This window comes from Poecilia reticulata, linkage group LG2 (genome assembly GCF_000633615.1).
Source record: "Poecilia reticulata strain Guanapo linkage group LG2, Guppy_female_1.0+MT, whole genome shotgun sequence".
NCBI lineage: Eukaryota > Metazoa > Chordata > Actinopteri > Cyprinodontiformes > Poeciliidae > Poecilia > Poecilia reticulata.
Genome location: NC_024332.1, coordinates 36,692,041 through 36,706,331, shown reverse-complemented (window position 1 = coordinate 36,706,331; position 14,291 = coordinate 36,692,041). Strand labels below are relative to the sequence as shown.

Sequence of the window (14,291 nt, the reverse complement as noted above, 5' to 3'; positions counted from 1 at the left end):
CGGAGGAAGCTCCTCTCCATTCGGATGACAGCTACCAGCACAGCAACACCGTCTCCTGTGGCTCACTTGTTCTTTTCCTGTTAAAACAGGTTGGTTGGGGTCTGAACCGAAAACGGTTATGTAATAAACATGATTGTTCTATTAAGCGTCGTGACATGGGTCCCCTGTGTATTTGGTTTGTGTTATTTTATGTAATTATACAGTTAGCTAATAAGCTCTTGGTTAGCTGCTCGGAGGATTTCCTCAGATGGTGCGCGAAGAATACGTATGTTTATATAGCCGTTTGTAATGTGCATTAATTTACAGTTCCTGATATAGTAACAAGCTGATGTTGTGTTATAGAAGAAATAGAAGTGTGAATGTATAGTCACAATTTTTCAAAGTTGTATAATGACTTTATTATTATAACCAGGAATACAATTCGAATGAGAGCTACCAGCACAGCAACACCGTCTCCTGTGGCTCACTTGTTCTTTTCCTGTTAAAACAGGTTATTTGCATCTGTTTACCTGTCCCTCCACCTGAGACCTGCAACACACGCATGCGCAAAACTGCTCCTTTTCTTTAGCGGTTGTTAGGAAACTAAAGGTTTGTATTACCGCCACCTACTGGTATGGAGTGTAAATCGATGACGGTATAATTTCTACATATGAAAAAGCAATATAATCGAATTGTATTATACAATTCCGTTTATTTTAAATAAATAATTATTTGTATAATTTTACTTCCCAAATTCTTCTTTCAGTATATATATTATACTAAACATTTCTATATTTTTACAAACTCTCTTCATCTTCTCTCTTCTAATGAAACATGTATTGTTTTATTTTGAAAGTCAGGAAGTTTGATGGTTCTTCGACAGGTGGAGGCGCTGTTTCCAGTTTGCAGTCAGAAACAACAATGTCCGGCAAAAAGGAGGTGAATTTATCTGGACTCCGACAGAATAAGGGCGTGTGGCTCGTTAAGGTTTGTTCAAAGACTGAAGCACACAGATTTAACAAAAATGTCTCTCCGTGTTTTACTCACAAGTTTAAATGTTTAATGATCATTTTAGCGTTTTAGCTGAGAAATAAACGCTAGCAAAAACCAGTAATTAACGTATACTTTCACCTTCCGTCAGGTTCCCAAATATTTATCGCAGCAATGGGAGAAAGTCACAGAAAAGGGAGAAGTTGGAAAGATATCAATAGAAAAGTATGTATCAAAAAGTTCTTTATCTGTTAAACCTGCAGATTACCAATCATGATGTCTGATGTTTGGCTTTTATGTGCTACATGCAGGTAATTAAGTAAATGTTAGTTGCTCCACAAATCAGTGATGCATATTTTTTATTTTTTATTTTACAGAAAACAAGGAAAAACAGAGGTGAGACAGATTTCATGATCAAACCATGATTTTGTTCTCCTGTCATATTTAAGTCATAAACTTCAACATTTGTTTGGTGATATGAATGTAGCCCCACGTTTTCTTTGCTCAGTAAGTCACAGATTCTCCATTGCGCTTGGGTCTGGACTTTGACTGAGCCTTTACATATTATTTAATCGTAACTTTGGCAATATAGTTGTTTTTCTGCTTGTACTTCTCAAGGTTGCCACCTTCTCATCAACTCTAACCAGTTTCCTGTCTCTAATGAAGTATGGCGTCTCCATTTTGTGATGCTGCCACCACCAGTCATCATTGCGGGGATGTTGTGTTCTGGAATATGGGCAGGGTTACTTTTCTAATGCCAAAAAGTTAACTTTTAGTTTCTATTTACTGTTTAAAGGTGACCTGTTATGTTTCTTTGAACAGGATAGGCTTTACAAAACATGTTCATCACATTGTTTTGCATAAACAATGTGATGTTTGATAATGAAATTTCAGAATGGTCAGTTCTGCCTTCTCTGAGTTTCTCTCAGAATAATTTTGTATTTTAGGCCTCTGTCCCTTTAAATCCAAATAAGCTGCTTTTGGCCATGCCCCCATTTTACATTTACATGCGAGAATGGCTGCAAACACATTCAAAATATTTGAAAAGAAGAAGGGGAGCCTCATGCACAACCAACAAGAGTGCAGCAAGTAGTTTCTGAATAAGTCTACAACAAAACACTTGTCTTTTCCAGCAGCCATTGTACATTGCATACATCAGGAAAACTAGCTGACCAAATGTTCTGGAATTGGAGCTTGGGTTGCTAGGTAATGGGCAGAGCTCTGTTGGGGTTGCTAGGTGACAGGCTGTGCCTGTCAATTGTTACAAAAAAATCCAGAAGTTTTCGAAACAATTCGGATTCCAGACACCAAAACACACAAATTTATTGCCAAAAAATGGGTGGGTGGTTTCTTTTTAAGTGCTTGTGCTGTTTCTAGAAGTAGCAGACACCCCAATGCAAGCACACAAAYGTCCAAAATGTGTATTTTGAATGATAAGTCCCCTTTTAAGTGACTTCTGAGGGCAAATAAAATCCCTGTTGAAGTTTGTGGCTGTTTTGCAACTTAATGTAAAGTTCACAGGGTGTGAATACTTTTGCATGGCTCAGCATGAAGAGCTCTATTATTTCGGTTTCCTGTAGTTGATATCCTCTTACCGCTTTGTTGCGCCCCTTCTCTGTTTGCTCTTACATGACTCAACTTCCTCTCAGGAATCAATAAAAGTTCACTGCATCATTTCTGACCCGATTAAGCACAAGACAGACAATAATATGACTTGTTGTTTTGTATCGACTGAGCCGTTTGTTGTCGTTTTTTCTTTCTTTCTCAGGTGTGTTTCACTCTAAATGAGGAGCTGGCTGCCATGACGGCTGCAGGAGAGAAGGAGGAGTCCCTGCAGGCCCCGAGGGAATATCCCTTCACCATGCACACAGTGGGTGCACAGACCATGGCCATCTTCAGCCAGACCGACGCAGGTCAGTCCCATACAAACCCTCTGACTTTAATGGGAGTAATGGTGTTTGCAGCATCTGGTTTCCTGCTGTTGGGTGGAAACCGAAGTAGATGTCAGCATTTGTTAGATGAAATGGCCCACAGCGCAGTGAGATAAACCGAGACATTCACAATGTTCTCACATTCAGACACATTTTTCTTGGTTAGGAGCATTCTCCTCTGATTGCACTGTAAAATTCATGAGAATACTGAGACCAGCTCCATATTTGTGGAGGACATTTTGCTGCTAGGCATAATGTGTCATTCGTCCTTTCAGAGCCAGAAGGATTTGCATCAGATCAAGAGCTTAAAAATAGCTGCGACTGTATTGTTGGGGTGCCTGTTACTGTGTGACCAAAGAATTACCAAGGATTATTGGGGTTTTGCTGTTAATGCTTTGAGTACAGGAATTATATTGATAATTGGGTGATTAATTAATTATATCAATTAATTGATATTGAGTCAATATTTTGGGAAATTTGGGATTTTTTACACCAATACACAGCCCTGTTGCAATAAGCAATAAATCAATGAATCRCATGATAAATTAAAACAAGCTCAATAATTTCCATTTGCATAATTTATTGTTTTTCTTTTTCTACCAGAAACTGGATGACAAAGGTCTTCAGTTTGGTGCTTTGGTTTCAACTAGCACATTTTTATGACAATTTTGTTTACAGAGATTTCATTAATAGTTTTATTTGTTGTTTGTGTTGTTTTGTTTATTTTATATATATATATTTAATATTTTTCAGCTCCAGTGATGTTCACACAACTGAACTGGTTATATTTTGATAATTAATATTTTCTCTTATTAAAACAACTTTTGTCTAATTTTTAAGATGATTTTTCTGGTAAAATTGTGTCTTTTTTCTGCTAACATTATTACTAAGTTCTCATAGCATAGCCCTAATACTTCATTGTAGAACACTTGTTGAAAATCTTATCTGCCATTTGTAATTTCGAAATTTAGAAAATAAAGCGGAAAAAATATGATTAAAATTAGATATCGTATCTGGTATCAAAAAATCTGAGATTTTATTTTCAAGCCACATTGCCCAGCCAAGATTTATAACATGTAAAATTAAGTTAAACATTAAAACATATCTCTAATTCAGTCATCATTGCAATAAATAAATAAATAGCAGGGGTTTGGATTCGAGAGCGGCCCTCCACCTGCCAGGGTGCCAGCACTCTGTGAGACATGAGTGATTTCTTCTGATGTGGAAAAAGACTCTGCATAATTGGCCCAGCTTGGCTTTAAAACAAAAAGCATATTTTGTGTGTTTCCCAAGGCGGGACCGAATTAGTTTAAAGCACGCTCTTCTGCAGACCAGAAGTCGGTCCAGAGGGGAGCGTGTGAAAATGGAGCAGTGAACAGATTTCTGGTAGTTTAGCAAGCAGAGAAGACGAGATTAAGAGGAGAGACGGCAACAGACCAACATTATTGTGCATTATTTTGTGTCATTTGTTGTTTTTAATTATAGTTTTGTTTCAGTTTAGTTAGCTACTCAATTAATTGGCTATATAGGATATTGCATTTGAATTAATGTATTTGTTTCTATTCCATCACTCTATGAATCCCTAAATCGTTTGCGTTTTGGTCTCATCTGCTTCCAAAAACAGCCCAAGTGTAAAAAACCCACCCAGCCATTTTCTGGCAATAAGTTGCTGCTTTTTTTTTTAATACAAACCGTTTAAAAAATCTCCTGACAGTTAAGTCACATTCCATGGGCACTGGACCCCCCCCTCTCTGTTCCCTCCCCGTTACCTAGCAACCCCAGCAAGCCAAGCCCAACCCGTTACCAAGCAACCCCAGCCAGCCAAGCCCAACCCGTTACCTAGCAACCCCAGCCAGCCAAGCCCAAACCGTTACCAAGCAACCCAAGAGGAATTCTAGCACGTTTTGTCAGTTGGTTCTGAAAGGAGCTCAAAATAGGCAGAGTAAAATCTCATTAGCTGAGAAAAACATGTAGTTAGCATGTTTTGTAAAGCATAGGAGAAGTGTTATAGGACAACTTTAATATCCAGAATATGGATTGATTATAATAAAACGTCTATGTTGTATTTTTAAGTATCATATTTTGGTTTGTTTTCTTTTAACTGATACTGACACCATGAGCTTAACTAGTTTTTTAGTTGCGTTTTACAGAGGAATAGTCCCAAAGTGTGATCTTTCAAAAACAACTTGGTATTACACAGATGGAAACTCACACCAGAATCAAACTTTTAATCCAACGTTTTGTGATGGACACAAAAATGGGGTAAAGATCGACATTAATGATGTCAAAAGGTGACACAGCAGKAATTTTTCCCACTTAGATGTTGGTTAAAGAAGCAGTTTAAAATGTAGTAAAAAGTTCTGTTGGATTTTAATTTCAGAATTCTGAGCCTGAAGTGTATTTAATTTTTTCTCCCGCTCATCCAGGTTTATTCTATCACCACCCTCATACGCTGTAGATGCTTCCACACTTTCAAGTGCTTAATACCTCCTACATGCGATAATGAATTTTTCTCTTTTTTGTTTGTTTGCGCTTTTATTAGACACACATTCAGGAAATTTGCTGGAGTTGACACGGTGCAATAACACGGTTTTATTCTGAAGTAACTGTACGTGAAGCGGTGGGTGGGTAAAAGTGTCTCAGGCAGTCGCTGGGTTATCTTGAGGATGTAAACGTGGAAATGCAGCAAACAGGAGGTTTAAAAACCTTTTAGTTTTTCCTGAAAGGTGTAACTGTTACAGATGGAGGGCTTGAACGGTGAAAGTGTGATGCTRGAAGCTAGAAGTGGGATAAAGTCCTGTGAGATGCGGTGGTGTGTAATCTGTTATTTACCTGACCGCCGCTCGGCTCCGCCCCCACTCGCCTACAGGAAGGAGCACCGGTCTCCCACACACTGCTGCTCTCTGACACACACACATTTCACACAAGACATGTCAGTACCTGGACATTAACAGGGAGTTTGATTTGCACTTGTGCTTTCCATGAATTTTTTCATAAAAAAAAGATACATTTGACTCCATACACTGTATAAAAATACGTACTTTTTTCCAATTTTTGAAATTAAATGGGGAAATGGTTCTGAAGTGTGTCTAATTTAAGAAAAATTGTGATTTATTTATCAATTTGGATCTGATAGATAGTAATTTGTTTTAATATGGACTGTGGACAATAAAGGTGAAATAGTTTGGTTTAAAAAAAAAAGAACGACCTTTGAACTTGAACACCAATTTGTGTTTTCTTCATTTAAAAAAAAGCAGATAGTTCTGAAGTAGCTGAAAATAAACGGTAATAATCATTCTTGCATTTATTTGGTGTAGAGAGCTCTGAAAACAATAAAAACATTTCTCTTTAATGAGAAATGAGAGTGGTGATCAACTTTTGTTGATTGCCTGCATCTTATGAAAAACAAAATATATATTGCAAAAATGTTTATGTGAGTTTGGAAAAATCTTTATCTTCCATCTCTTCCTTTCCGACTGATCCAGCGCTGTACTTGTCTGTAAGTTTGGAAACGTGATTCAGCTGTTTCCTCCAGTGGCTTTAATCTCTTTAATCCCAAACCAATTTACATTCTACGCATTTCGTCCGCCCCTGTTGTGAAAGTTTCAAATGAGCCGACAGCAACAAGAGGTTGCTAACGGAGACGGTTGGTGATTGATACGTACGCGCGTTAGCGCCTGACTTGGCTTTTGTGCTCCGAGGCCGCTAGCAGAATATTCCTCCATTATTTCCTCTCCTGTGGTTCTGCATTGTTCCAGATAAGCACCAGGTATTGATTAAGAGGTTGCTAAGGAACAGGCTTCGCTACCACAAAAGAGGAGAACAGTAAGGAGGACTTAACGTTGTTACAGTGTGATTTTCCTCTCTGCTGCCTGGGAGGATTTTCATTGAAACTTTAAAATATTTGAGTGCAGTGATGTGGAAAACAGAGTTTGATGTCCGTTTTCATTGTGAAGTYAATTTCCTTAGAGATGTCTCACAACTTTGCATAACTTCTTCAACTTATTTCAGAATTATATATATATAAACTATATACAGCTCTGGAAACAATTAAGAGATCAAATAAAATGTTCCGTTCCTCTGATTTTACTCTTCACTGGTATATATTTGTGTAAAATGAACATTGTTCTTTTATTATATGAACTACTGACAGCATGTCTMCGAAGTTCTGAGCCAAAATTTAGTGTTCATTAGCAGAAAATGAGAAATKGTCAAATTAACAAAAAAAGATGCAGTGCTTTCAGATCTCAAATRATGGAAAAATCATAAATAATAATGTTTTAAATCAATGTTTGGTTGGCGAATAAAATAAAAAAATTCATGGGAGTAACATTTCCATGTTTAAAAATGTTAGCAAATATCAGTCAAATCATAAACATGCTACAAATAAATAACTTCTTAGAAATTCAGACAAATGAATAGACATGAATATCTGTGTATTAAATCAACTTWACAAAAAATATTTAATGTATTTTCCAAGACAAAATTGTTCACAATCAATGGAAATAAAATGATGCATGGGTCTCAAAATATTCAGCAAACTACACTGCAAAAACACAAAATCTTACCAAGTGTTTTTGATCCTGTAGTTTATATCTTAGTACACTTTAAATAAGAGCAAATTATCTTAAAAGTAACTTTTCAGCAACACATACAGGCTTGTTTTAATTAAGTCATTCCTTAATACWGATGAAAAAGTGCTTGTTTCACTTATAACAAAACATTTTCCCATGTTAATTTATCTGCCAATGRAACTGCAACTTTTTCATCAATATTAAGGAAATATTTACTCTTATTTACCTCAAATAAGCCTCTTTATCTTGCAGACAAGATAATTTTGAGTYTTGTCTTATTTCAATCTTACTAAGATATTAGTCTTTTTATCTTAGTATTTAAATCTGCTAAATTTACATTTGTACAGGAATTATGTAAAGCAGGGAGAATTTTAAAATAGCCTTAATAACATTTACAGTCATGATGATCATAACTTGAAGAATCTAACTGAGTTTGTTTCCTTTGAAAACGATGCGTCACTTCAGTTTTACACTACTTTATGTTGCTTTGTGGCATAAGATGCCAGTGAAATACAGTGATATTTGTTGTCATAAGATGCCTTGGAAAAAACACACACAAAAAAAAGAATCGTTAAGAACAAAAACATGAAAATCTTTGTGGAAAAGTGATTTAAAATATGGACCAACTTGTTCTGGAAATGTAAAATGTTGCTGATCTTCTTCATTTAGAAGTCCATGGTTTTGACAAATCTAAAGTAAAAATCTTCCACACCATAAATACTTTCTCTGCGTCCTCTAATAACCGAGTTCTTCTTTTTGACTTTGATTTTCACAGCCTGACTCTCTCACGAAGACTGGCAGCAAACTGCATGAGTCACTGCTGCTGAAACTTTATTTCTGTAGCTCTGCAGCTGCCACCTAAAACACAGACCTGTCTCATGTGAAACCTGAAATATGCTTCACATGAGCAAGTTGAGAAATTTCTGTATCTTTAAGAGTCAGTGAAAGTCTGTCTGTAACTGTTCCTTTATCGCTCAGATAATCTAACACTTTTAGATTTCATTTAAATCACAAGTTGTTTCTGATGGAGAAACATTCCGTTTTCATACTACAGTCCCCAAAGCAGCTGAATTTCTTATCTTTAAATAAGAAATTTAAAGTTTTCTTATATAAAAGCGATTAAAAGTGTTAATTGCTCTTGTTTCTGATTGGGTCGCTGCCATTTTTATTCTTCCTACCTTAAAATAATTWATGGATTATTGAGAACGCCTGAATGTAAGCCACACCCACTAACTGTGAAAAGAAAAGAAAATAAATTATATAAATAGGCTGCACAATGGGCGTCCATGTTATTTGTACTTTGAGGTTTTACTTTGGGTTTTTTAATGTTTTTATGATTTAACTTATCTTTTTTCACTTTTATCATTAAATGTTAAATGAAAAAAAACAAAAGAGAGACAAAGTGTTTTGTGTTAAAATGTCTTGTATTGTATCTACACCCGAAATTCATTTGGTTGACTTTTATTTATTTCTTGACCGGATCTTTTTCTACAAGCTAAAAGTGGCTAAAGCTAACTAAAAATGAATAGATGGTCTGTTAAACTAACTGTTAAATCTGCCATTTTATTTGTATTACTGCCATTTTAATTTTAATTTTTAAATTAAACAATGTTTTAAAAACAAGAAAAACAACCCGTCAGTAGGACGGAAAAGAAGCATGTGCTTACATAGCCAAAAACAAAATAATTTATCACAACTTTCAGTTTGGAAAGGAGGTAGAAGTAAACACTTATTTAATCCTACATTTTTAATTTGTAATTTATAATGTTCAATAAACTTTGAAAATACAAAATGTCATCAAAATGTTTGCCTAAGAGAGCAGAAATGAAGCAAATGTCACTACACTCCTCTGGATTGCACAGACATAAGGAAACTTTGTTTTCCTTTTGAATTATTTAGGGTAATTTGTAGCAAATTATTTAAATGTTGGGTTTTGTGTGGGTCAGAATGTTTTTTGCCACAGTTCTGTTCTGTCCATTTTAGAGTTAACACAGTTGGCAACAATAACACTGAAGTTTACTTTTGATTCTCTCTGAAATTTGTTGGAGGTTTAAGGCTCTGGTTTTCTAACTTCCTGTTGCAACTAGCTGTGCTGCACTGCCAATAATGTTGTGTATGTCATTCTTTTTATTTAGTTCGATTMATTTTGGTTCAGATTACATCCACAAAGCAGTGAGTTTTGGTGAAGTAAAACATTTTCACAGCGTGTTGGCCTTTTATAAAACTCTGTTTTGGTTGATGGCATTTCTGTAAGTTAAAGTGTAATTTCTGTAAAAGGTTTTTCTAAATATTTGTGCAGCCAGATAAATGGCCTTTCACATGCTGATTCATTACTGGATACATCTAAAACACTCAAACAGTGACGCCGTTTTGAATCTGYTATTAGTCACGACTCTGGAAGCAGCACCGTCTGATGCATCCCCGTCACTCTGGGACTCAGAATATATGGAATATCATCTATTAATCACATGTCTATCATCATGTATATTATTGATTTATTCTCCAGCCCTATCAGAAGATATTTAAACTGTTGGAATGTTGCATCTTTCTTGTGGTTGGGATTGCTTGTGTCGGTGGGTGAATTTAAAGCCTGGTCCGTGTTTTGTGCTGTTGGCACATTTCGGGCTTGGTTCTGTCTCTGCTGCTCCACAGGGAGGCTCCACTTCGTGCTCAAACCTCTTGGGCATCTCGCTGTCAGAGCTGGTGAGAGCTGACTGCGCTCTCCTGCTGCAGTTCGTTGCTCTTACGACACCAGTGGAAACTAATGAAATCATTTTTGTGGTAATTCAGAGATTTTCTCTTTTTTTGCTTAAATTCACGCTTCAATTATTTGTTTCATGTTCAAACCAGCAGCTCCACTGTTGGAATGAAAAACAAACTACAGAGTGAAATTACAGTTTGATCTACTGTTCATGCATACAGGGTTTTAATGATTAATGAATACTTTTAATTAGGCACATTTGCATGTTTTTATACCTCCATTTGTGTTTCTACTGTGTCTAAAAGCAGTCAGTGCTTATAAAAACCAATAAAGCAGTTTTTTTTTTTTTTTTTTTACCAAAAAATATTTTTTGGTGTCTAGAAAATTAGCCATTTCAAAAACCTCATAAATGTTGCAGTTGATATAGTTGTGGCTCAGTTAATATTTTTAATCTAGATAATTTGCAGGGTCTGATATTAATTAATCACAATTAGTTGCATTTTAATGAAAAACTATATATCCTCAAAATAAGTAACATTTTCAATTAAAAAATCCTTTTTGCTGCTAAATTATAAATGAGTTTGATAATAAATATATTGATTGATTTTAATCTATTTTTTAGGTAATTCAAATTAATAAAATTAAGCCCCATAGAAAAGGGGCTTTTGTGTTTGTAAATGCTGCTTGTCTGACAGATATACAGGCGTACCAGAAACATGTGAATACAAAGGTTCTGGCTGCGTGTCAAAATGCAACTAAATACTTTAAATGTATAACATATTAAAGTCTATGTAATTAATTGACGTTTAGACTCGGCTGTTTAGCAGCTACCTAATCAATCCACAACTAACTGGTAACCCAGATCATGATGCTGSCCCCACCGTGTTTCACTATTCTGTACTCTTAGTAACATTTTGTAGCCTAAAAATCAGCGTTGGTTTCATGAGACACATTTTCCTACAAGATTTTTCGAGATTTTCTATAGTTTTCTGTATTTATTAGTTCTAATAAAAATACAAGAAAATTACTCCAAAGTGAACTTATAAAGCTTTTAAATTCTAGATGTAAAAGTCTAGAATTGTAGACAAATGCACAAAAAATATTTGATGTGCATTTGCTTGATGATTTTGATGATTATATTTGAGAAAATGTAATGTTTATWGCTTGTTTTTTTATGATGTAAAGCACTTTGAAATGCATTGCTGTTGAAATGTGCTTTACAAATAACCTTGACTTGAGTTTAGATTAAATTAAGTAAATAAAAATCCTCCAAAAACAAAATAAAACTGAACAGACAGAAGCTGTTTACAATAAAGAGCTTTACCTTTGTCAGATTTTTGGAGAAGCATCAAAAGTTGACTTAACATATTCAGAAAAAAATATGAGGGTTTTTAACATTTTCTTCTTGAGTGAAGTATTTAGATTGAAGCCAAGAGCAACTGTGTTACTATGGAGCTGAAATGTGTGAAAATGCTGCCTAAAAGCTCTTCAGTGCGACGCATCCTGTTGAAATGTTTATAACTGGAAGTGAGAAAGTGGAGCATGTAACCTTCCTCCAGAGCGTCGGCGTGAAGGAAGCATATGGAGGCTCACTGAGCGTAAACCTGCAACCTTCAGAAAACAAAAACAGACATTTTACAAGTCCAGATCTGATGGAAGAAAAAAAATAACATGAACTTGAAAACTTTCCCAGATAGGAATACCTCACATTTGTCTTGTTTGCGTATTTAATCAATGAGGTGATCTGCTGAATGCTTGCTTGTGATCACATAAAATAAAAAAAGAACAACATTTAGCTGGAGAAAAAGTAGTCTCCTGCTCTGCTTCATGAAATAAAGCTTTATCCAACTTCTGCCGCGCTCCCACACAGCAGACACATGCAGCCTGGGCAGCGATGGGGGAAATGTGTGGCTTCGTTGCCAATGGTAACGAGATGAGACCTTGTCAGAGGCTAAGGAGGCTTTTAGCGACAAAGGGTGTTACAAAAACATCTGACAGGTATTATCTTTTCTGTGAAGTTGCAAAAGAGTTGGTTGAGTTTTGATTCTTTCCCTTATTTGAAGTTTTGATCTTCCRAGTGTGATTTGTGGAAAGAAAGTGACATCCTCGGTTTTCTGATGTATTTTTAATAATAAACTTTATTTGAGGAGGTTTAGTTTGTAGCATATATGAAACATCCAGATTGACATGTTAATAAAAAACAGAGCATTATCTTGGATAAAGGAGGGCTTTTCGTTTTTTTATTTGCAAAAAATAAATGAAATCATGTATCATTTTCCTTTCAATGTATTCGCCACGTATTGTTGGTCTTTTACTTAAAATCCCAATAATTTAGTTAATTTCGTTACTAAAACTTCTATTAGTAATGAAAAATTWATCTTTTTTTTTTGACTAGTTGAGTTCTTTACATGCACTATGATAAGACATAATAGGAGGAGGATCAAAAGTTTGTTTTGATGTTTTTAGGAATATAATAGATTGACAAGACAATTTGGTCTCGCTATTGAAGACAAAATTGTTTTTGGAAAATTTGCATTTTGGATTTAATAAAAACAATAATATTGTTTTTATTATTGTTAAAAACAATAATATTGTTTTATTGTTTATTACTGCTTTAAAAAACAACATTGTTTTTTTCAATATTGTTAAAACAATAATATGGTTTTATTATTGTTTATTATTGCTTTAAAAACAACAATATTGTATTTTTAAAGCAATATTAAAAAGCAATGCTATTTCCTTTTTTTTTAAATATTGCTTTAAAAACAAAAGATGTTGTTTTTAAAGCAAGGTAATTGCTTTAAAAACATGAGTAACATTATTTTACTCAAATAATGTTACTCAAATAACATTATTTTTGGTTAAAATAATGTTATTTTAGTTTTTCATTAACAATTTTTTTTTTGGCAATAAGTTCATGTTCATTGTCTGGAAAACGAACCGTTTGTAAATCCTCCTTACACATTCCACAGGCACTGCGCCGTTACCTAGCAACCCCAGCAGAGCCCAGCCCTGTTGCCTAGCAACCCAAATGGAACTCCAGCACATTTGAATCAAGTCAAATCAAGTAAAATTTTATTTGTATAGCACATTTCAGCAGCAAGGCATTTCAAAGTGCTTTACATCATTAAACACAAAAACACAGAGTAATGTAACATTGAATAAACAACAGGTTTTATTTTTGTGTGCGCTGTATTATGTCTGCCGGAARAAACAAGCGTTTTGTTGTTTACTTGCCATTCAGACACCACTTGCTACATTCTTGTTGRTTGTGCAGGAGTCTCCACTTCTACTTTTCAGAGATGTATGGTTGTATAATTTTCAACTTCCTTGATGTCTCCGHTTTCCTCCTGCWCAATCARACAGTAGCAGGTTGGTTCCTGGTCTGGTTCCTGGTCTCTCGGTGTGCTGTTTCAAACTTAGTGAGTTCTGGTGTCGGTCTTCAACTATTTTTACCTCTTATATGATTCAAAGCATAAATGATGGTTTTCAAATGGCAATGTCTCTGCAAAGCCTGTAATTTCAGCTCCGAGTACAGAGAGAGAGAGAGAGTGAGAGAGAGAGAGAGAGCAACACACACACATTTACATGTATGCCTACACACACACACTTGTCGGCTGCAGCCTTTACATTTCTGTTTTCTCTGGGTGAACATCCAACAGAAAGTTGTAGGACAGGTTGACTTGTTTTCACGCCCTCGTTGTTCTGCCTCTGCACTTCTAGCTGCTATTTTCAAACCTCCTTCTTTGTCTTTTGTTCTCCTCTTGTCTGTATTTTTATTCTTTTTCTTTTTCTATCCATTAAGGGTGGGTGATAAATCAATTTTTGGCTTTTGAAGGTTTAATTTTTGGAAAATCTGGATTTTTTTTTCACCAATGAACTCCTTGTGTTTCCGTAGTTCAGAGTGAGGTCGGCACGTCCAAGGCAGCCATCTTGTTTGACAAGCAAGTTTTACAGATTCTATTTATTTAGAGTTTGAGGTTGGGTTAACTCTATGATGAGATATTAGGACCAGGCTAAGAGTTTTTATTTCTTTTTAATGAGAAAAAAGTCAGAATATTACAAGAATAAAGTATGAAGTGTTAATTTTATGAAAACTCAACATGAAAAATAAAA

The 14,291-nt window shown here is 35.2% G+C and overlaps 1 protein-coding gene across 1 annotated transcript in view; it reads left to right on the top strand.

Moving 5' to 3' along the window:
• Positions 1-14,291, top strand: part of LOC103461004 (general transcription factor IIF subunit 2) — a 55,999-nt gene continuing 41,708 nt past the window's right edge. Inside the window, exons 1-6 of the mRNA XM_008403332.2 lie at positions 1-89; positions 491-588; positions 863-966; positions 1,121-1,194; positions 1,347-1,365; positions 2,738-2,882. Of these exons, the coding sequence (XP_008401554.1) occupies positions 901-966; positions 1,121-1,194; positions 1,347-1,365; positions 2,738-2,882 (304 nt within the window). The 5' untranslated portion in view covers positions 1-89; positions 491-588; positions 863-900. The remainder of the gene's footprint in view (positions 90-490; positions 589-862; positions 967-1,120; positions 1,195-1,346; positions 1,366-2,737; positions 2,883-14,291) is intronic.